General features: G+C 33.0%; 1 protein-coding gene across 1 annotated transcript in view; it reads right to left on the minus strand.

The window, feature by feature from the left end:
• CFAP47 (cilia and flagella associated protein 47) overlaps positions 1 to 24,744 on the minus strand; it is a 578,552-nt gene that overhangs the window by 25,362 nt on the left and 528,446 nt on the right. The window contains 5 exon segments of the mRNA XM_063084619.1: positions 5,828 to 5,989; positions 16,363 to 16,534; positions 18,763 to 18,915; positions 22,852 to 22,946; positions 24,303 to 24,462. Of these exon segments, the coding sequence (XP_062940689.1) occupies positions 5,828 to 5,989; positions 16,363 to 16,534; positions 18,763 to 18,915; positions 22,852 to 22,946; positions 24,303 to 24,462 (742 nt within the window).

Here is a 24,744-nt window from a genome sequence, read left to right on the forward strand (position 1 = left end):
TTTAAAACTGAATGAGTATGAAAATACAGCATATTAAATTATTGGAATGCAGTTAAAGCAGTACCTAGAGAGATTTTTATAACAGTAAATATTAATAATAGAAAAAAGGAAAGGCCTGAAATCAATAATTTATGCTCCCACTTCAAAAAACTAGGAAATTAAGATCAAAATAAATCTACAGCAAATAAAAGATAGAAAATAGTACTAACAGCAGAAATCAATTAAAACCAAAATAGAAAAAATAATAGAGAAAATCAGTGAAACAAAAAGTGAGTTCTTTAAAAAAGCTCAATAAAACTGACAAACCTCTAACATGATTGGCAATGATAAATGAAAGAAGATGTACATGACTTGTGGAGGTTTAAAAAATCTTGATTCTCATTTGATTTTTAGAAAGAGTTCTTTAGCTAAAAAACTTAATGGACAAAATCCCACAGCCAGCAGGGCAAAAAGCCTACCTAATCAATTCTGATCAAGTATATGTTGATTCTCAGTTGATTTTTAGTATAGGGTTTTTAGGTAACACATATATGGGGCAAAAGCCCACAGCTAGCAGGCAATGGCCCATCTAATCAACTCTAATCACTGTTTAGGTACTGGATTGTATACTTTAATGATTTTAGAGTTGGCTATGGTGGACATACCGATCTTGTTAAGAGATTTGAAAGAACTGCTGTAGCAAAATATGTGAGAAACATTTGCTGAAGGGAAAAATTTTGTTAATGGAAACTTAAGATACAATCACAGATAGATAGAATCATAGGAACATAATGATTGTTTTAGCTATTATAAAAATAGTTATATCTTAAGGTAAAGATAATGATCATAGTGTAACTAGCTTAACATTTCACTAATTATACTTTGGAATATCACACTGTTAGTTTTAATGATGTTACTATGTTCTATTGTTTAAGCTATACCTAGCTATGGGTAACTTTTGTCACATTGCCCATATTTTTGAGTCCTTTTGAAATGATAAAATCAACTGATTTTTCTTGTGAAACTTCCTTGTCTTTACAATGAAAACAAAAGCTAACTGTGAATTGGGACTGTACCCAGTTTCCCCTTCTAACAGAGGAGTTACTGAGCAGTCCCGTCAGTCTTCTCATTGCATTCATGTTGCTTTGAGTAATCCTTTTTTCATCTCCATTATACAGTGAGAAGTGTAACAATGACCAATTTCAGAAATGAGATAGGGATATCACACAGACTCTGCAGATATAAACAGTAAAATAGGGAAATGTTATCAACAACTCTAAACACATAAATTTGACAAATTAGAAAAATGAAGCGATTAATTGAAAAGCACGAACTACCAAAACACACCAAATATAAAAAAAATAAACCAAGTAGGCATATAAATATTAAAGTAATTAAATCCCAAATTTTAAAACAGCTTCTGAAAAAGAAATCTTCAGGCCCAGATGATTTCACTGGATAATTCTACCAAACATTCGAAGGAGAATTATAACCAATTATAAATACAAAATAGAAGAGGAAGAAACATTTCCTCACTCATTTTTTTGAGGACAGTATTACCTAGATAGCAAAACCAGACATACAGACTGCAATAATAATACTAATGATAACAAATTAATTAAAAAATTTAAACAGAAAACTATAAGTCATTATTTTTCATGAACTTAGACACAAAAATAGTGACCAAATTATAGCAAACCTAGTACAACGATGTGTAAAAGAAAATATAATATCAAGACCAAGTGGAGTTCATTACAGGAGCGAAAATCCAGTTCAATATTTGAAATTCATTCAATATAATCTACAACAGCAAGAAGCTACAGAAGAAAAATAGCATGATATTATCAACACACACGGAAGAAGCACTTGACAAAATTTAATACACAATCTTGATAAAGACTCTCAGAAAATTAGAAATAAGAAAATTAGGAATTATGTTCCTCAAAATATATGTTGAAGTTCTAGCCCTGGTACCTGTGAATATGACCTTATTCAAAAATAGGGTTATTGCAAGTGTAAACAAGATGAAGTCATTCTGAGTTAGAATAGGCCCTAATGTAACACGACTGGTGTCTTCATAAGAAGAGAAGAGACACAGACAGAGACACACAGGGAAAATGCCATATGACGATGGAGGCAGAGATTGGAGTGATGTGCAAATGTATGAAAACTTACATGGGATCTATAAGTTGAAAATGACAAAACACTGAAAAAAATCAAATAATGTCTAAATGAGTGAAGAGACATATCATATATGGTATGGTATAGTAACTACAGCAAAGTACATGGTATAATAAGTAGTATAGTAAAGATGTCAAATATCAGCAGTTTGATCTATGACTTCAATACACTCTTTTCAAAGTAAAAGAAGATTTTTTTGTAGAATTAGACAACTTATTTTAAAATTTATATGGAAAGGTAATATAACTAGAATAGCATAAAAATTTTGAAAAGGAATAATAAAATGAAAGGAAGCATGCTACCTGAGTGTGGTATTGGCATAGAATAAACAGAACAGAATAGAAAACCCAAAAGTAGACAAACATAAATATATCCACTTGATTTTTGACAAAGTCTCAAAATCAATTCAATGAAAGATGAATAGTGTTTTCAACAAATGTTGCTGGACCACCACAGGGAAAATAATGAACCTTGACCTAAACCATGCACCGTACACAACAATTTTGTATGAAGTGTAAATCTTTAATACTTCTAAAAGATAGCATAGGAGAAAATCTTTGGTATTTAGTGCTAGAGTTCTTAGACATGACAGCAAAAGCCATGCTATATAAAAGAAAAATAATAATAACCCAGACTTCAACAAGATTAAAAATTCTTACACCATAAAAATGTTAAGAAGTTGGAATATAGAGAATACACAAAGAACTTTAAAAACTCAACAGTGAAGTAAAAAAATCGAATTATAAAATGGGCAAAATAAATGAGTAGATATTTCAGCAAAGAGTAGATACACATGAAAAGTTGTCCAACAACAATTGCTGTTAAGAAATGCTGATCAAAACCAGAATGTGGTATCACTATACATCTATTAAGACAGCTAAAATTGAAAGATAATAATAATAAAAAGTGCTTGTGAGGATGAACAAAAACTGGATCATTAACAAATTGCTGATGGGAATGTAAAATGGTAAAGTCAGTCTGCATTTTCTTACAAAACTAAACATTCTGTGGTATGTTCTCCATGACAGAGCATTCTACGAGCTACTGATTGATGAAGGATATAATTTAGCACAGAAAAGGGGTTTGTTGCTGCTGCGCTTTGGATTCTGTGTTTCAGGAGAGCACAAAATATAATGGACAGTATTCTCCCATGTTAAAGAAGCTAAGAGCAGTTCTAATATGGGACCTATACAGAGTTGAGCTATTGCACTGAAAATAGGTTCAGAGGACTCATGGACACAAAGCTAATTTGATTCGCGGGCTTGACAGAACTAAGAAGGATTTTACTTGATTTTACTTCTGTGAATCACTCATTTGGGAAATACGTAACCAGACTGTTCTCTCTGGACATTAAAATATAGGATATGTAATATAAAAATACTTTTGCCTCTCCAATATTAGGTTTTAGATAGTTGATCAGGGTGGTCAAAGATATGAAAAAATACATAATAATAATAATAATAATAATAATAATAATAATAATAATAACACCATTTATTGAAGATTTGCTAAGTTCTTGGCATTCTGCTAAGCAATTTATATACATTGCATCACTTGTCCTTACAGCATTCTGAGGTATATTTTGTCAGCTCCACTTTAAAAATGAGGAAATGGATGCTCACAAAAGCAAAAGTATATAGCTGGAAGTCACACAGGTATTTAGTGGTTGAGCAAGAATTTATTTCTAATTTTGCTCGACTGTAAACCCAACATTTTTTCACCAGAATATCATATTTTCAAACTGTAAGAGAAATTTCTGATCATATAATCCAACTTCCACCCAATTTTCTGATTCCTTCTATGCCGTAGGTACTCCTTTGACTTATGTTTGAATTATCTCTAATGAGGTAGAACATCCTGATCCCCAAATCCAGCACTAAGTTCAATTAACTTTACCTCTGTAAAGCTTTTCCAATCTGTCTACTTACTTCTCTCCACTTCTCCAAAATAGTCCTAGCAACCTCTGGACAGCAGCAATAGCCAACTAACTAACTGATCTACCTCCATTCACTCTTATACTTTTTTGTTTTCTACACATTTCAGCTAAGGTGTTTTTGTTTCCCCCCCCAAATATATCATTTTGCTGAATTAATCACTTTGCATTTCTCTCAAACAGCAAACACCTTGTCATGGCCTGTAAGAACAATAAGTGCTGGTCAGCTCAGCTCTCTCCCAGTTTACCTTGTTGCCAAGCTTAATTATTAATCAATTACTTTTTCATTCTCAAGAAGGTCTAAGTTTGGACAATGAATTTTGAGGTTACCCTATCTATAATGCCTTGCATTGTCTGGCTCCAAATACAAGTGATTACACATTTAACTGCTGATCATTCATCTTAACTTAAGTATATAAGGGTGTGCATTCATGCACACCCAGGACCTATGTAAAGCTCATTTCTATATTAAATACAGGGAACAGCCTGAACCATCAAGAAAGACAGAAAGTTAAGTCATCAGTCTTGGAAATGAGTAAAACCTACTTCTCAGGTCCTGTGCAGCATAAATAGGGAATGGGCTCAGTACTACTGAGTAACATGAAACCTTTCTTTTTCCACTCATCAAAGCTTAGCTCTTGTGTTGAGTGGACAATCTTATCCTTATTAAGAACAGATATAACCTACACAAATTTTGTAATGAAAAATAAATAATTAGCATCAGATGTTAAATATAAAATTTCAGGTAGTATTTACATGCAACTATAATGTATTTAAAATATATTGTGCAGGATTCTCTTCCAGTTGGCTGAGTGGGGTAAACAAATCCTCTCCACCCAAAGCAACAACAAGGCTGGGCAACAGTTAAAAACAACTGCTTCATCACTCTGAAAATTGACCAATGAATCCAATAGACTGAGAGGTGCTTCTTTTGGAAAACCACTTCAGATAAATACAGTGTAAGAAGACACATGCAAAAGACTACATATTGTGTGATTTTATTTATATGAAATATCCAGAAAAGGCAAGGCTATAGAGATAAAAAGCGAATCAGAGGTTGCCTGAGATGGGTGGGAGTGAGAGTTGACTGCAAAGGGGCTTGAGCAAAATTTGGAGGAGAAATGGGAAAGTCTAAATTTGTAATGTGTTTTTGACTGCAAACTCTGTCATTTAAAAAAAGTATTGGAGTGTATACTTAGAATGGGTGAATTTTATGATATGTATGCTATATCTAAAAAAGTATAAAATATGTATTTTACATGTGAGATAGATAAAAGTGTTGTTATATTGCCTATGTTATCACAAGTATAACAAGACAGCTATGGTTGAGCAGAAAAATAAGACAGAAAATGAAATCAGTGTAGGTTACCCAATCAAATATACTTAAACCATTTGATTTCAGAACATCATTAAAATTTACTGAAAAACAAACCATCTATTTTTGAAAAAATACTTTGAAACATCCTTTGAAAAACAAATAGATATATTATCCTGAATTTCAATGTCTAATTATTAACTTTTGCTTCTCTTTATGGTCTTCATTTTATAGACTCTATTTTCCAATTTTGAGTAAAAATTTATGAAGTCTATAAAGCTTTGAGTCATACAAGCAATACTGCTCTGACTTAACCAGCAAAAGATAACCTATAGGATTTTCCTTCTTAAATTCCATTCCACAGTTTAGGATAAATTACATTCACAAAACCTGTTACATACTTTTGGTTGATATATTACCTTGTCTGACTTGTCAGCCTAAAGTCAATAACGGATTCCTTAAATAAACCAACTCCTTCAATGTCAATGACATCATCTACATCAGGCTCAGTAGCAACCAACGTTATGGGAAACTTCCAGATCCCATATGTTATACAGTCTATTTTCAGTGTAACATGAGACCTGCAATATAAAAGAAGATTTTTAAAGATGCTATAGAATAACAAGAAAAGAGAATACATATAACGAATCACTGTCTAAGGTCAAAATGTAAATAAGCCATGTGGTTTCAGCAAAAACACTAGGACATTTAATTCTTAAAAAATGTAGATGACTGCTAATTACAATTTAAAATTAATTTTTAGGTAATAATTTCTGTTATCACTTTCCCTTTGAGGTAGTTATTTTGTAGAGCATCTTATCTACTTGCTAGTTATGTTATGAGAACCAGTAACATATGCAGAACGGATTCTGCAAATTTTCCGTAACCAGAATATATCATAATATGTAAATGAATAAACAATAAAAAAATGAAAGACAGAGAGAGAGAGAGAATGAACGATCACAATAATACATTAAACTTTTAGAAGGAGAGAACAGAACTGTGGTTACCAGAAATGGAAAGGGGGATGGGGAGAGGGAGAGGAACGGGGATTAATGAGAAATTGGTTAGCAGACACAAAGAATGATTACATATTGTAATGATGAATAATCTAACTATCTTGTTTTGATGATCACATATTGTACATAACTATTGATAGTCAACTTTGTACGTCACAAATACAAATATGTATAATCAATTATGCTTCAATTAAACAATATTTAAAAAAATAAAACTTTGTGATTGCAAAAAACCAAACAACAACAACAAAAAACAACCTAAGGGTGAATTTGGCCAATGGACCCAAGTTTTAGTGTAATAGATATTCCATTTAGGGATTTTCTGTCAAAATGAAACACTGTGAGAAGGTCTTTTCAACTCTTCCTTCACATAGAAAATTATATTTTCTGTGGACACCTAGAAAGCCCCATATAATTGACTTAAATTGAAGCTTTTTAAAAATTAGATCACAATTAGTAAAGACCACACACACCTTACAGAACAACATATAATTGACTGGCAGTTGAATTAAGGAGGAAAGTTAGTAGAGAAAGACTTTCAAAGCATTTGGCTATGGCAAAGAGTGGAGTGACAGGGCAGTAGCTGGAGTTGAATGATTATCTGTGTTTCCTTGTTTAGGGTGAAAATCACTCAAACACTTAACGGTGTGATTGCAATATCACAGGTCAGGATTTAAAAATGAAATCACAAACCTCTTATCCCAAACTGTCAGAAAGAACAGTTCTGGGAACTCTTAATTCTCTTTAAGTAGGACTTTAAAATTACTCAACCGTTTGGGGAGTAATTGGACAATATCTTAACAAATTTGAAAGCTACATATAATAAACCAGCAATTTTACTATTAGTAATTTCCCCTGAAGATATGCCTCCAAGATTTCAAGATGTGATGTGTTATAAGGATGTTCATTACTGCATTGTTTATACTATCAGAAACACTGGGAGCAAAATTTTAAAAATGTTCTTTCAATAAGGTGCTGGTAAAAATAAGGTATGTTGCATAGAAATGATGGAATATTACTTAGAATAATTTAGCCAGTGATGACTGATAGATCACTTTAAACTAACGCATCTAAAATGTGAAGCTTAACCCTATACCTCTCACACATTCTCCTATCTTTTTTTTTTTTTTTTTTTTGCTCCCAGCGCTGCACTCTCCTGAGTGCGACACGGGTTCGGCCGTCTCCTATCTTTTTAAACGAAACAATATTACTCTTGTTCCACTATTTTAAGAGCACTATTTCAAGAACTGATTTTCTTACTTCTTCTCTTGCTATCTTACAAGGATGAGAAGACTTCCACCATTTAGAGCCATTATTTTATTTATTTATTTATTTATTTTCTTACTTAACTTTGTCTCTTCCAGTGAATCACTCCAAATATATTTGGAACAAAGAATGGCAGAAGTAAGTGAATATGTACATATATGCACAAAGTGCAACCTTTAAATTACATAAGATCATCAACCATCACTTACAGAATTCTATGAATCACGTACACAAGTTGTCCTACATCAGCTCCTCGAATATTTATACTTCAATAGTTTCCCATTGTTTCTAACATAAAAAACTCATAGCATCAAGATCTATGTGATCAGATGCCAGCCATACTCTTCAGTCTTATTTCCTCCTTTGCTCACTGCATGAGGGAAGCACAGACCTTCTTGCTACTCATTCTTCATGACAGATGCTTCCTCTGCCTCAAATGCCCTCACCAGCAATTTTCATCTATAAGATCTTTGTTCAGACATCACTTTATGGAAGCCAAACTATCCATCCAGTCTGATGTACATCCTTCCTAGCTCTCTATTCCCCCTTGTTTATTTCCTTCTGAGAACAATCTGAAATTTTCTTGCCTACTTATGCATTTATTTCTATTATCTATTATTCATATTGGACTATATACTCTAAAAGTGCAGGAATTTTGCTTCTTTTGTAGACATTAAATAATTTTTTAATAAATTAATGAACATGTTCAAATGAACAAAGCAGAATAATTCCATTCAACAGGTCAATGTTTTGAGTTAGTGGGAATTTACCGAGTCAACCTATTGGGCCCATGGGGGAAGAACACTCAATTTCAGAGATGACACAGTGAGTCATTCTATGGTCAATTCTGTGGATTCATGACAAAGTATATATGTGATATTTGCTATTTCAGATTGTCAGTCCCAAACTGTGTGAAATAGAATTTTGGGTTTTAATTCTGTTTAGCTCTTGAGCAGATAAAAGTTCCAGGAAACAATCAAGTTAATTAATATTTCTGAAGACACCATAAGACAAATAATATCTATCATTTCTCTATTAAAAAAATGTTTAGAAGTGCATTGAATTAAGATGATCGGCCTGATTCATAAAAATATTTACTATTGATTTCCTAAGTTATTGTATTAGGCCCTTTGTTTTTATTGAAATAAAAGGCCAAGACCCATAGAAATAACATTTCTACATTTTTTTATTTTTGGAAAATCATTTAGGATACTGACCATTATTTTCATTATGTAAAACACCGTATTCTAGTCTGTGAAGTTATGAATGTGAAAAATTACCTAGTATTCACTGCTTTGAAACAATGTTATATTTTCTGTTTACCAAAACATAGGAATTTTGTTGTTCATATTACCTTGCCTGTGAGGAAGAGAAGAACTAATTGAATACTTAATTTAATTATCTAGGTAAAGCATGGTATAATTACTTTCTTGTTTTTCAAAATTCAAAGCTATTGGCTTTATTTTGTTTTTTCTCATTTAACAGTGTCCTACAGTGAATCATCCCAAATACATACGGAAGAAAAAATGATAGTAAGTAAATATATACATATATGCACAAAATAGAACTGTTACATTTTTGGTTTTGTTTTTTGTTTGGCATTTAACTTATTATTTTATTTTTTATTGATCATATTTAGTTATATGCATTTTTTGGATACAGCATTAAATACCATCACCTGTGTACAACATGTGAGGATCCAATAAATATTATTTGTGTATTCATTATTACAAATCATCATTATTCTTTGTGCCCTTTACCCAATATCTTCCCAATCCTCTGCTCCTTCCCCCCACCTCTAGTTAACATACATTTGTTCTCTCCTTCTGAAAGTTTAGCAAATTGTTGTGATCTTTTCTTTCTTTCTCTTTTCTTTCTTTTCTTTTCCTTCTTTCCTTCCTTCCTTCCTTCCTTCCTTCCTTCCTTCCTTCCTTCCTTCCTTCCTTCCTTCCTTCTTTCCTTTCTTTTTTCCTTCCTTCCTTCCTTCTTAGCACCCACTTATGAGTAAGGAAATGTGGTATTTCTCTTTCTTGTCTGGATTATTTTGCTTAACACGATTTTTTCCAAGCTCATCCATGTTGCTGCAAATGGGAGAATTCCATTCTTTTTTTATGGCTGAGTAGTATTCCATTGTGTATATACAGTTTCCTTAACCAGTCGTCCATCAATGGACATTTAGATTTGTTCCATATTTTGGCTATTGTAAGTAAAGCTGTGAAGAACATGGGAATGTAGGTATCCCTTTGACATGATGACTTCCATTCCTTTGGGTGTACACACAGAAGTGGGATTGCTGGATCATATGGTAGTTCTATCTGTAGTTGTCTGAGAAACCTCCATACTCTTTTCCATAATGACTATACTACTTTATAGTTCTACCAACAGTGTACAAGAGTTCCCCTTTCTCCACATCCTTGCCAGCATTTATTATTCTTAATAATAAAGGCCAGTTTAACTGGAGTGAGATGATATCTCAATGTGATTGTGATTTTTATTTCCCTAATGGTTAGTGATGTTGAACATTTTTCCAGGTGTCTTTTGGCCATTTGTATGTCTTCTTTTGAGAAATATCTATTCAATTCCTTTGCCCACTTTGTAATAAATTATTTGTTTTTTCTTTTTTTTACTATTAAGTTGTTTGAGTTCCTACTATATTCTGGATATTAATCCCTTGTTGAATGCATAGTTTACAGATATTTTCTCCCATTCTGTAGGTTGTGTTTTCACTCTGTTGATTGTTTCCTTTGCTGTGCAGCAGATTTTTAGTTTGATATAATCCCATTTGTTTATTTTTTCTTTTATGGCTTGTGCTTTTGGGGTCTTATTCATAAAGTCCTTGCCCTTTCCTACTTCCTGAAGGGTTTCCCCCAGGTTTTCCTTTAGTAGTTTTATGGTTTTAGGTCCTATACTTAAGTTATTAATACATTTTGAGTTCTTTGTGGTATATGGTGAGAGGTATAGATATAGTTTCATTCTTCTGCATATGGATGCCCAATTTTCTCAGCACCATTATTGAAGAGGGAGTCCTTTCCCTAATGTGTGTTCTTGTTGTCTTTGTCAGAGATTAAGTGGCTCTAAGTATGTGGGTTGATTTTTGGGTTGATTTTTAGGTTCTCTATTCTGTCCCATAAGGTCAAGTGTCTGTTTTTATGCCAATAACATGCTATTTTGGCCAATGGCTTTGGAGTATAATTTGAAGTCAGGTAGTGTTATGCTTCAGGCTTCAGTTTTTTGCTCAAGATTGCTTTGGCTATTTGTGGTCTTTTGCTGTTCCATATGAATGGTAGGATTGTTTTTTTCTATTTTTTTGAAGAATGTCATTGGTATTTTGATGGGGATTCCAGTGAATCTGGAGATCACTTTGGGCAGTATGGACATTTTCATAATGTTAATTCTTCCAATCCAAGAGCATAAAATGTCTTTCCATATTTTTGTGTCCTCTTTAATTTCTTTCAGTAGTTATCTGCAGTTCTTGTTGTAAAGATCTTTCACCTCCTGGGTTAAATTGGTTATTAGGTATGTTATTTTTTTGGTGACTATTGTAAACAGACTTGCTTTCTTGATTTCTTTTTCTGTTAGTTCATTACTGGAGAATAAAAATGCTACTGATTTTTGTATGTTGATTTTGTAACCTGCAACATTACCGAAATTCTTAATCAGCTCTAAGAGGTTTTTGTAGACTTTAGGTTAATCCACATATAGGATCATGTCATCTGCAACTAGGGACAGTTTGACTTCATCCTTTATAATGGGGATGCCATTTATTTCTTTCTCCTGCCTGATTGCTCTGGCTAAACATCCAATGCTATGCTAAATAGGATTGGTGAGAGTGGGCATCCTTTTCTTGCTCCTGTTCTTAGAAAAGATGAAAGCTGTTTTATTCAGGGTGATATTGGTGGTGGGTTTGTCATATATTAGCTTTTATTGTGTTGAAATACATTCCTTTCACAACTAATTTGAAAGTCTTTATCATGAAGGAATGTTGAATTTTGTCCATGGTTTTTCTGCATCTATTGAGATAATGATATGGTTTTTTGCTCGGTTTTGTTGATATGGTGCATTGCATTTATTGACTTGCATATATTGAGCCATCCTTGCATCCCTGGGATGAACCCCACTTGAATATGGTGTATAATTTTTTTGATGTGTCGCTTTATTCTGACTGCTAGTATTTTTTGAAGATTTTTGCATCTATTTTTATCAGAGATATTGGCCAATAGTTTTCTTTTTTGTTGTATCTTTGTCTGGTTTTGGTATCAAGGTGGTGCTGGCCTTATAGAAGGAGTTTGTGAGAGTGACCTCTGTCTCAGTTTCCTGGAATAGTTTGAAGAGAATTGGTATTAATTCCTCTTTGAAGGTTTGGTAGAATTTAGCAGTAAAGCCGTCCTGTCCTGGGCTTTCCTTCATTGTGTGACTGCTGGTTAGTTCTTCAATCTCATTGCTTGCTGCTGGTCTGTTCAGGTTTTCTATTTCTTTTTGGTTCAGTCTTGGTAGTATGTATGTGCCCAGAACTTTATCCATTTCCTCCAGATTTTCAAATTTGTGGATGTATAGTTGTTTGTAATAGTCTCTAATGATTCTTTTATTTTGGTTGTAACAGTTGCAATGTCTACTTTTTCATTTCTGATTTTTGTTATTTGGGTCACCTGTATTCATTTTATTTATTTATTTTATTAACCAAGCTAATAGTTTGTCTATTTTATTTATCTTCTCTGAAAACCAGCTTTTCCTTTCATTGATCTTTTGTATCATTTTTTGGGTCTCTATTTTAATTAGTTCTGCTCTGACCTTAATTATTTATTTCTATCTACTACTTTTGGAACTGAATTGTTATTTTTTTTCTACTTCTTTGAGGTGTAGTCTTAGGTAATTTATTTGAAGTCTCTGTTATCTTTATGTAAGCATTCATTTTAATAAACTTCCCACTTAGTCTTGCTTTTCCGGTATCCCATAGGTTTTGTTAAGATGTGTCTTTATTTTCATTAGTTTCAAGAAATTTTTTGATTTGCTGTTTAATTACTAATTGGACCCATAGATCATTCAGGAGTCTATTGTTCAGTTCCCATGCACTTGAGTAGTTTCCAGAATTTTGCTTGTTATTGATTTCCAGTTTTAATCCTTTGTGGTCTGAAAAGATAGTTGAAATGATTTCTATTTGCTGAGACTTGATTTGTGACTTAATATTGTCTATCCAGGAGAATGTTCCATGTGCTGATAAGAAGAATGTGTATTCTGTAGTTGTTGTATGAAATGTTCTATAGATATCTGCCAGGTTCAATTAGTCTAAAGTGTAGTTTAAATCCTGGGTTTCTCTATTGATTTGTGGCCTGGCCGATCTGTCTAGTCCTGAGAGAGGGGTGTTCAGGTCCCCTCCTATTATCATATTGGAGTCTATTTCTTTGTTAAGGTCTAATAGTGTTTCCTTGATATATCTATGTGTTATGGTGTTGGGTGCATACATATTTATGATTGCTATGTCTTCCTGCTGGATACAACCCTCTATCATTATACAGTGTCCTTCTTTGTCTCTTTTTATGTTTTTTGATTTAAAGTCCATTTTACCTGGTATAAGAATAGTTACTCTTGCTCCTTTTGGATTTCCATTTGCATGGTATATCTTTTTCCATCCTTTCACTTTTAGTCTGTGTGCATCTTTACAGGTGAGGTGAAGACAGCATATAGTTGGGTCTAGCTTTTTAATCCAGTCAGTCTGTCTGTGTCTTTTGAATGATGTGTTTAATCTATTTACATCTAGCATTGTTATTGAGAGGTATTGTCATCTCCTGGCATTTTAAAACTTTTGTTTAAATGTCTTTTGTTCTTTTCTACCACTTTTATTATTCATCCTCAGTGTTTGATGTTTTTTTTTTTTTTTTTTGAGGTGGTAAGATTTAATATCCGTTTTCTTTCTCCTTTGCATTTGTGTTTTACCAGTGGGTTTTGTATTTTCTTGTGTGTTTGTGGTAGTGATTATTTTTTGTACTCTAGATGCAGGAATCCATTGAGAATTTATCACAGGGCTGGTTATGTGGTTGTGAAATCTTACAGCTTTGGTTTGTCTGAGAAATATACTCTTTCTCCCTCATTTCTGAAGTATAGCCTTGCTGTGAACAGTATTCTTGACTGGCTGGTTTTTTTTTTCTTTTAGTACTTTGCATATGTCTTCCCATTTTCTTCTTTCCTATAGAGTTTTAGTTGAGAAGTCTGCTGTTAGTCTGATAAGGGCTCCCTTATAAGTGACTTGATGCTTTTCTCCTGCTGTTTGAGGATTCTCTCCTTGTCTTTGAGCTTTGCCAGTTTGACTATAATGTGTGTCAGGGAGGATCTTTTTGGACTGAATCTGTTTGGGGAACTTTCAGCTCCCTGGATTTGAAGTTCTATGTCTCTCCCTATACTTGGGAAATGTTCTGTTATTATTTCATTGAATAGATTTTCAATTTCTTTCTCCTCCCCATCTGGAACTGCTATGATTCAGATGTTTGTGCACTTATGCTTGTCTGCTATTTCTCTTAGACTTTTTTCTTAATTATTTGTTTTTCTTTTTCTTTTCTTGTTTTATTATTTTTTTTTTTTTGGTCTACCTGGATTATTTCACAAAGAACAACTTTGAGATCAGAAATTCTTTCTTCTGCTTGCTCTAATCTGCGGCTAAAGCTCTCAGTTGTGTTTTTTATTTCATTGAATGAATCTTTCAGTTCCAGGAGGTCTGCTGCATTCTTTCTTAAGGTATTAATCTCTTTGTAAATTTCCTCCTTTATATCCTGGAATTTTTCCTCATTTCGTTGTGTTCCTTGAGTATTCTCCTATCTCATTGAGTTTCAGTAGGATTGTTAGTCAGAATTTCTTTTCAGTCATTTCAAAGGTTTCTTGTTCTGTAGGGTCTGGTAGCTGTGAATTACTGTACTCCTTTTGCCATGTCATTTTTTTCTTATTTTTCCATATTTCTAGTATCTCTACATTAATTTCTGGTCATCTGGTAGATCAGCTACTTCTTCTATTACTCTAGAGTGGACTTTGAGAAGAAACACTGCCTCTTCTCTTTCCCAGCTCCTGTGGTGACTCTTTTCATGTCAATGCAGTTGAATATGTGGTGGGCCACCTGCAGTGGTCATGGCTGCTACTGTGGCACCAAGCTGTCCTTGTGCAGCTAGAATCTGAGATGGCTGCTGTTGTGGACCGTGTTGGGTCCTCCCTGTCACCACATGGGGATTCTTCTTGCCTCCTGTGCTAGTGAGGGTTAGGTGGGCTGAGGCCAGGGGCAGGGCAGTTCCCTGTCCTGGACCTCCCTGTGGTGGCATCAGTACTCTTCCTGCTTTCTGCACATGTGTGGTTGTGGGTTGAGGCCTGGGCACTTCCCTGTCCTGACCCCTCCCTGTTTTGGCATCAGTGCTCTTCCTGCCTCTTGTGAGGGCAGGAGTACGGTCGGTTGGGGCAAAGGCCAGGGCACTTCTGTGCCCTGTGTCTCCCCGTAACAGCATAGGTGCTCTTCCTGTCTCCTGTTTGGGCAGGGGTGGGGTCAGACTTGTTAAACTACATCAGAACAACACATAATACTTACAGAAATTTATGAATCATGCAAAGAAGTTGCTCTAAATCATTTTCCCAAATATTCATCAAGAAGTTTCAAATCCACAAAATTTTGAATGAGTATAAATTCACATTGACTCTGCCAATATTCACCAGTAATAATATTATTCCCCTTCTAGTTGTTGCTGGTAATTTCTATATCATTAAATTAACAATACAAAGCTAAATGTTAAAAATATACTAACAAATAAACATAGAAAAATATGAAAATGACAGAAAAGGTAAAATGGGACAATGTCAATGTTTATAGTGTACTTTTTTCTTGTAGCTTGATTTTATTACTGCTTCCTGAAGATGACCCTGTTATCTTTTAATTATTGTACTACATATCCATATGCACTTTAAATATATGCATGGCTATATTCAGTACATATTTTAACTTTAAAAATTATTTAAAACATAAGTAATACTTTCATTTTTTAAAAAATTTCCCGGCTGTAATTTCTACTTTCTATGTATTGTGGTTCTGATCAGTATCTTTGTGTGCAGACACAAATAAAGTCTTATTTCAGATGTGACATGTCATATAGTGTTTGTAAGTCTAAATATCAGCTGCCCAAAAAGGAGATATAAAGATGCTGGAAGAAGGTTACCAGAGGACAGATATCCAAAGCCCAGTATTCTCACAGACACATTCATATCTTACTAACGGATGTATAATGTTATAGTATTTCATGGTAAAGGGCAATAAAATCAATTGCTATGTAGAACGTAGTTTAAGCATTTTCTTCATTTGAATTGGTCTTAAGAAGCAGCATTAAGATATATGTTGCTTTTGTACAGCATCAAATTTAAAGATGTTACAAAATAGATTGTTCTTTTTTGTTAATATGATACCCCAATCACATTAGGAAGGTCACAATTCTTGAAGGATATCTTAGATTTCCAACCACTTGCACTATTTTTTTCTCATCAGAATACTTGTCATAGCTAGAAATAATCTAGCCCGAAATGTTTCTCTCAACAGTATCAAGAAGTTCTATAACCCAAATATTGAAAGATGAAAAGAAAAAAGTCAACATTTTTTAGTTGAAAAGAGTACTAACATTGTTTAAAGAAAAACAGGAAGGAAACAGGCTTACCACAATGGTTTCTTTGGTGTAAATACCAGATTGAAGACCAACGATATTATTTCAGCATGGACATTATAACTTTTTTTGATCAAATATAAAGCCACACAGGATTCCAAGTTAGACTTCATAACTTCAGATTCAAATTGAATTTCATATTCAAATTCACAATTTTTAGGTTTATCTAGTCAAATCAAGATTAAAATATATTTAAATTTAATTAATATGCATAGATTGAATATAATTTATATGTCAACAGTAATCATGCACAGGTAATTTAGGGAAAGGGAGAGGGCATATGTTATTTAGCTTTGTGTTCATAATGTTTAGTGCATTACCAGCTATGTATTAATACTCAGTATATTTTTGTTAAAAGGTAAATAAGTAAATGATAGAAAAAATAAACTTAGAAGACTATTTTCACCGTACTTAAATTTTTGAAATTTTAATCTATGAAACAAGAAATGTCAAATGAAAATTAATAATCAATATTAATTATAAAATAGAAATAATGTGCTCTATATAATAAATGCATCAAAAGATTTTAAATTTATACGGTAAGAAGTTTAAAATTTGATTTGAATTAAGTTTAAAGAATATTGAAAAGGCATCCCAAACTATTAGAGCAGTATTTTCAATTTCTGGTATATTTTAATAAAATAAAGTGTTCTTCATGTTTTAGTCCTAGAGCATTATAGACGATATGGTTAAAAATATTTTCATAACTTGTAGGTTACCAAAGGAAAGTAACAGCAGAGTTTTGTCCACTGCACATAAAAAAATATATTAAATCCAGGACTAGCATGTAGACAAGTGGTACAAACATGAATTAAATTTATACAGACAGAAAAATATTAAAATTGAGAAGGGATTAGATTATTGTGCTTCTGTATAGCAGGACATACTATAGAACAAAAAAAGAAGATTCACAAATTAAAATGTATTTAGACAAAAAATAGATGAGCTTGTTGTTTTTAGTGGTATTGAGCAGAGAAAACAGGCATTTTAGAGAGAACGGTGGGTGGAGATAAGCCTGAAAACCTTCCATTTAGTATTTTCAATATTAACCATTCTTTTTCCTCATGAAAAGTAATGAAACATTAAAATAAGAACTATATCGAAATGTGTATTTTTAAGAGCTATTTGAGAGACATTGTTTTCCTAATATGACTTTCAATGTTCCCAGTGTGATGTTGGCAGCTTTCTTATAGACCCTGATTATCTAGGAGGAAGTGGAATTTTTCAGGTAATAATTTTTAGTCAATTTATATGATCAAAATTACAATTTCTTTAGTTTGCAACCTGACAAGAGTACAACTTAAGCAATTTAAAGTAGAGAAAACATATTAAAATGCTTAGTATTTATAAGCATTTCTTTATCCTTTTTTACACTTAATGTAACATGAGATATTACCATCTTAAGAAATTTTTTAAGTACACAATACAATATTGTTAACTATAGGCATTATGCTGTGCAACAGATCTCTAGAACTTATTCATCTTTCACAGCTGCAACTTTATACCCATTGGAGAACAACTCCCTATTTGTCGTTTCCTCCAGACACTGGCAACAACTATGCCACTCTCTGCTTCTGTGATTTTTACTATTTTAAATTTATCATGTAAGTGGTATAATGCAGTATTTGTCTTTGTATGACTGGCTTATTTCACTTAGCATAATGTCCTCCAGGTTCATTCATTTTGTCACATATTATAGAATTTCCTTCTTTTCTAAGGTTGAATAGTATTCCATTTCATACACACACACACACACACACACACACACACACACACCACATTTTCTTTATCCATTTATCTGTCAAAGGACATTTAGGTTGTTTCCATATCTTGGCCATTGTGAATAATGTTGCAACGAACGTAGTACAGATATCTCTTCGAGATTCTAATTTCAATTATTTTGGATAAATACCCAGAAGTGGTATTGCTGAATCACATGGTAGCTTTGTTTTGATTTTTATGAGAAGCTTTCATACTGCTTTCCACAACAGCTAAACCATTTAGCATTCCAACATCAATTTTGCATTGCATACCAACAGTGTACAAGGATTCATATTTTCCCACATCCTTGCCAACACTTATTTTTTTGTTTGTTTTCTGGATAACAGCCATGCTGACAGTTACTACAGTTTTCTCTCCTTTCCCTGTTGACAGAATTACAACATATGTCTTATAAATCCAGGAATAACCATAACTGTTGCCATTTTTGAGCTAACTACTATGTGAAGACAACAAACATAACAACAGTGGACTCCTTAAGCACTACTTGAATTTATATTGTAGATGAAAGTTAAATGTGCATGGATCTTCATGAGAAATCAGCAACCTGCAATTCATGGAAACTGAGCGTGTATTTATTATCATTTTTTATATCCATAAATGTGGTTCTCTTACCATGTAAATCTTCATAAGAAATATCTGAACTTCTTTTTGGAATCACTAAAAAATCTGTCTGTTCTGGGGTTGGATTTTCTCCAAAAAAATCACCAGTCAGCATGACTTCCACCTTCTCTTCTACTCGCTTCCTGGGCTGACATGTAATGACAACTACAAGAGAGAAATATTTCTAGTTAATTTGACTGTTAGGTTATATGATCATGCTTGAGATAGGAGAAAATGAACTACATCATGAAAAATAAAACTTCCTTTAGTATGCTGTCACTTGCTATTGCATCTGGCCTTAACAGACACCTACATTCACATTATACACGTATTCATGGAATAACTATATTCTTTGACATTATGGAAGCAAATATGAATATTAAAGAACGTGTAAAAATAGTATGGCAAAAGATAAATCTGTATGATATATACTAGACTATAAAAGATTATATTAGGATGCAGAAATTTGATTCTGAAACTGATATAGTTATGTAAATAACTCAAGTGGCAATTGTGGAAATGTGATTTTCTCCTCTTTTAAAATCTGTACGTTCATTGTGGTGATAACAAGCTCTACTTTTATACTAATACAGTAATAAATACCTTCAAACAATTTTTAAAAAATAAGTTCTGTTGCACTTATTTTGTAATAATATTTTAAAATAGTTCCTATTATAATCAAAATGTATTTACATGCAACTTAAAATTCACAATTAAATAATTTAATAAAATATTTTAATTTTTCATTTTTGAATTACATTTAAATTTACAAAATGCACATTTTTAAACAATTAACAATAAAATAGTAATGAATTCTTTAAAATTAAGGTTAAATGTAATTGCATATTAGTTTATGGACAGAATTAAACATTTATGTATTTATATATGTATCAAATTTCAATATTTTCCTATGTAAAGTGCAGGAGAAGTTGTCAGTGATCTTGTGAGAAATCAAACTATTGTTTCTATGTACAATTCCTAATTATATAAGGAAATATTAATGTATTCCTCTGGCCTCAGCTCTATAATACTAGTGGGCCTTGTGTACTGGAATCCACATAAGTAAGAATATTATTTCTCCTTAATATATTAAATGTTATACTTTTATCAAGTCAAACACACATTGAAGACAAAAAAAGAGAATCATAATATACAAATAGTTTTTGGAATGTAGTATGCTATGCTTTTGGGACATCAGTAATAACATATTCACATACACTACAAAATTAGATAATTCCTCAGATTTATTTGTTTTTGTGATACATATGACGTTTATAGTATAAAAATATTATAAATTTAATTTTTAATTCTAAATTTAAAAAATTATTTTGAACATTCTGGTTAAAATGGCTAGGAAAAAAGGTACAAGCTTTTCTGGTAATAATTAACTCCAGTCTTACAGCATTAAATTGGAAATCAGTGTGATCAAAGTTACAATTAGCATTATGCCAGTGGTCTTGTCCTATAAGTCCTTAGGCAATTAGTGTCTTGGCAACGCAAGGATCACTCAGTCAGAATGGATTCACTTTTCATTGTATTTACACTGTGACAGATAGTGTAGTCCTCTTCCAATTATCTGCCCCAATGGGCAGTGGTAGGTAAAAATGCAAAGTGAAAACATGGCTCACAGAACAACAAAAGTATCCTGGGTTTGAGAATAACCTGAGTGATAATTACACAGAAAAGAAAAAAGTCATAAACTTCCACAATGATACAGTTTAGCAGGGAAAGCAATAGGTTATATCTGATGAGTTATTAAATAAAGAATAGAGAATGGACTGTACAGAAAGTAAATGATATGTACTCATAAAATTATACCCTCTTGTCTCTCAAGGGCATTTGTAGGTAAAAATAATTACCAGCATATATTTTAGACTTTTGGTAAAATGAGTTGATAACTAACACACAATCTATTTTAAAACACTGGTTTTATTACTAGGCTGTGTTAAGCTAACATAGGCTATTTGCAGAACTCACTTCTGTGAGATCAATAGATATGCCAGTTCCCCTGGGATCCACAAAGGGGCTAGAGGCTCTTGAATCATATGATCTAAAGGTAATCTTGGACACGAACCTGAAGAGATGTGGAATTGAAACTGCTGCTATCTTGCCATGCTGAAAGAGAGCTCAGCTAGGAATTGCAGTAACACAGAGCAAAAGAAGCCACAGGAGAGAGAGAAGCCAGGTGCTGACTGTTTGAGCCTGGATCATGCAGAGACTGAAGTCAGCTCCACTCCTGAACTTTTCATTATGTGTTTCTCTAGCCCAAACTCAGGGCCATTTTGCTTAAATTTGTTTAAAATATATTGTACATCACATGTAATAAAAAAAAAAAGTCCTAACTAACACAGTACTTTACCAAGTGCATTCCCAGCAGACCCAGCATTAACACAGGAGGGCACTATAAATGCCCATGAATTACAATGACACTTTGAAGAATTTGGAGCTAGGAAAAGGAGTCCTGTGGTACCTTAAATGTACGGAGGGAAATAAACATAAGAAAAGCCAAAATAAGCAGAAACAAAACAATATTAACAACCATTGATTATCAATATGTCTCCCACATTGTGCCACATATTGTTTCAATCCTATGTCTTATGACAATTTATTAGACTATGTAACAAACAGAAAAAAAAAAAATCAAGTAATTACCAAGAAAAATGGCTTAAAGGAAAATGCCCTGGAGCATGCTGAACTTTCTTTGAAGAAAAACGTGTAAGAAATTTTTGTTTTTATGTTCTTATGGGCTTTGTTTTAGACTGAAAAATTCTGCTTTAAATCTTTAATCTGAGAAAAACAAAACTATCTGCAATAAACAGGAGCATCCCTACTATTAGAATTCCAACCGAGCAATGTCTAGGCTTTATTATATCACTTTGATCAGCTGTCTCTGTATTATAAATTTTGAAAGTTCAGCTCTATGGGAAATATATAGTCAACTATTTTCCAGAAAAAGTAAGAGAAATATTTTAACATGTTTGTGAAGCATTCTGAGGGTAATTTAGTACATTTGAAATAGCTATGTACTTGTTGATAATTTTTTAACTCAAAAGTAAAAATATTTTAAGTAAAACAAATGAAATTTATTGTCAAAGGTACTTCTATATGTGAATTTTTACTCCAATTAAAATTAAACTACATAAGGAAATATGTAGTCTCGGCCTTCCTTTATAACATGTGTATCTAGGGAAATGCTTTGTTTACAAGCATAACTTAGTAATTTCTCTTCCTTCTAAGTGTGGTGACATTATGTCAGTGGAAGTCTAACTCCTTTTCACTTGCAAAGATTGGTATCAAGGAGAGAAAGAAAGAGCAAAATTTTGATATTTCTTTTAATTCCTCCGTGTTGCTCAAGTGTGAGATCCAAACTAGATACCCCTTAGCTCTGCAAAGCAATTCACCACATCTTAGTTATACAGAAGTACACATGGAGCCTGGTAAGCAGTTGTTGGGATACTAAATTTTGCTATATAGTTATCTAAGAGGAATTTCATTTCTTAGGCTGAACCTGGGAAGAAAATGGGAAAATCAAGGAATGCAAAAGAAGTGAGAAGAGTGTTGAGGAAAAAAAAAAAAAAAAAAACACAGAAATTCCAGAGAATCCTGGTGTATGTGGGAAAAAAAAGGGGCTACTGAGAAAAAGAAAGGCATTTAAGGGTAGGGACATTACGTTGTGTATATCTTGGCAAAGTAAACTTCCCTGAAAACTTCAGAACATTCTGACTGGTTTTGGAGAATATCATAAAGGTTTTGTGTTTGGAACAACTAAGAGTAGAGGGTTCAGCTACCCCACAGCATAGTTCTCGGATGGGACTGAGAGTTACACAGAAGCTGAAGTATGATATTAATAGAGACCCAGAACAAAAGTACCAGGGACTCTTAGTGATCTAGTTCAGGATGACAACAGGAAACCGGGTTTTGTGCAAAAATCATTGGACTTGTTGGGAGAGCAGGTTTATGTTCCCAGCACTCCTACCAATAGGGTTGGTGACTTCACTACTGACTTTCTCTGGACGTCGAATAAAAGAGATGGGATTAGAGCACGTCTAAGTCTAAGGTCCTTTCAAATTCTGATGTTCTCTGACTCTAAAATATACCTACCTTCAGGAGATTTAGGATGTGGCGCCTGTGGGAGCCCAACAATAGGGTATATCCAGTGTATTTTTTGAATTTCTCCTCTGTCTACTCCCATAGTTCTAATTAGAAATGAGAAATATTAAGAGTGAACAAAAGAGAGGAACACTTTCAATATTAGCATAAAAGAGCTTATTCTTTATTAACCTAATGGTACTTTAGTAAAGGTTGTGAATTTAAACTTTGGCAAAGAGAAACTGATGAAATAGAGAACACTTTCTGCAAATGTTGATTTTATAAATATTTCCAAGCAAATCCTGGAAAATTATCACACACACACAAAAATACTGTAATAAAACCACTGTAAGATGTAAGTTAAAATTGAAGAGCTTTCCCCCCTACTTTTAAAGTTAGGCATTGGTATTTATTGACATGATTAAACTGTGATTAATGAGAGGTAGTACAGTCCTCGTGGATTAAATTCTAAAATGAACAGGCAAAGCACAAAACAAAAAATGACATGAAGTACAGGACTTCAGAAAGTGATGAAGAACTTACTTTTGGGGTATACCAGTTAAAAGAAAGAGGGCATTTGTACAAATATTCTAGGTTTATCATGCACTATTAGGAGAACATCAGTACTAGAAAATGTTTCTGATCATTGTGGAAGATGGAATTTTCTCGTTAAAATGAAATGCAAAACACTGCAGGCAATACCAGTTGTGCAGGCTACTTGGGCAATCAGATAAGACCCCACACTTAGAAGGGCTCCATGCTTGTTTAATGCACTATTGTAACTGTCTTGAAATTCTTGATAATTTTTAAACAAGGATCTCATCATTCACATTTCTTACTGGGACCCACAAATTATGTAGCCAGTCTTGTCTGTAAGAGTTGTGAAATAGCACAGCTGGATTAGAATAGGCCCACAGTAGAGAACTCTTTTAAATTTGGGGAAGAAATATGCACATGCAAGACAATGTAAAAATTTCTTTTTAATTAAGATTTGTAGACCATCATTTAATTCAAGTATATGAGTAGAGAAAATGTTTAAATTTTGAACCACTACTGGAGTTTGCTTAAATTTCACCTAAACAAAGAGGGTACAAATAACCTTCATTCTGGCAAGGACATAATATCCACTAGTCATGGCACTGTTTCATCAGGATGTCATATCCACCTGGCACAGTGCCATCACGATGAATGCCAGTATCACAAGTTCTGTAGTTTGCCCAGACAAGCTATTTTAGGTCGTCCTTTGGATACTGATTATTTATTGTCTTAGCAGTCACCATTTGCCCAGTCAAAAAGGAATCCCATATAACAAATATATTTTCCTACTCTACACATATGTATTTCAGCAGTTTAGAGGATATAAAATCATGAGCTTTACATTGTATAACATGTAAAAGAAACCTATCCCATCAGTGCCAGTCAAAAAGAAATCATTTTCCTTTAGTGTTTTCATTAAATGTTACCTTTTAGTCTTTGTATACAATTCATCAAAATTGTCAATAGGCCAATTTTCTCTATTTACTTTCATCATCTGAACAATGACCATTGTTTTGTGTAATTTCATAATTTTGGGCAAAAATAATACTGGGATATCTATAATTCCTTTAGGAGGCAGTAAAATTCCTGTAAAACACAAAAATAATTTTTAATGCAGTAAATATTTACAGAATACAATTTTAATAGCAGAAAGTAATCACCTAATGTCTTACTGATTATCAATTTTTCAGAATTGCTTATGAACAAAAAATTACATTATGCTAAACTATAAGTGCATTTGCTATTTCCCCTCAAATGTCATCAACCCTATTAAAATAAACACATTTTATCCTGAGGTAAGAAGTTTCTTCTAAAGAGGCTGGAAGAACTGAGAAAATCTTAAAAGTGATGGCTGCGGTCTCCCAGAGT

Source organism: Cynocephalus volans, chromosome X (genome assembly GCF_027409185.1).
Source record: "Cynocephalus volans isolate mCynVol1 chromosome X, mCynVol1.pri, whole genome shotgun sequence".
Lineage (NCBI taxonomy): Eukaryota > Metazoa > Chordata > Mammalia > Dermoptera > Cynocephalidae > Cynocephalus > Cynocephalus volans.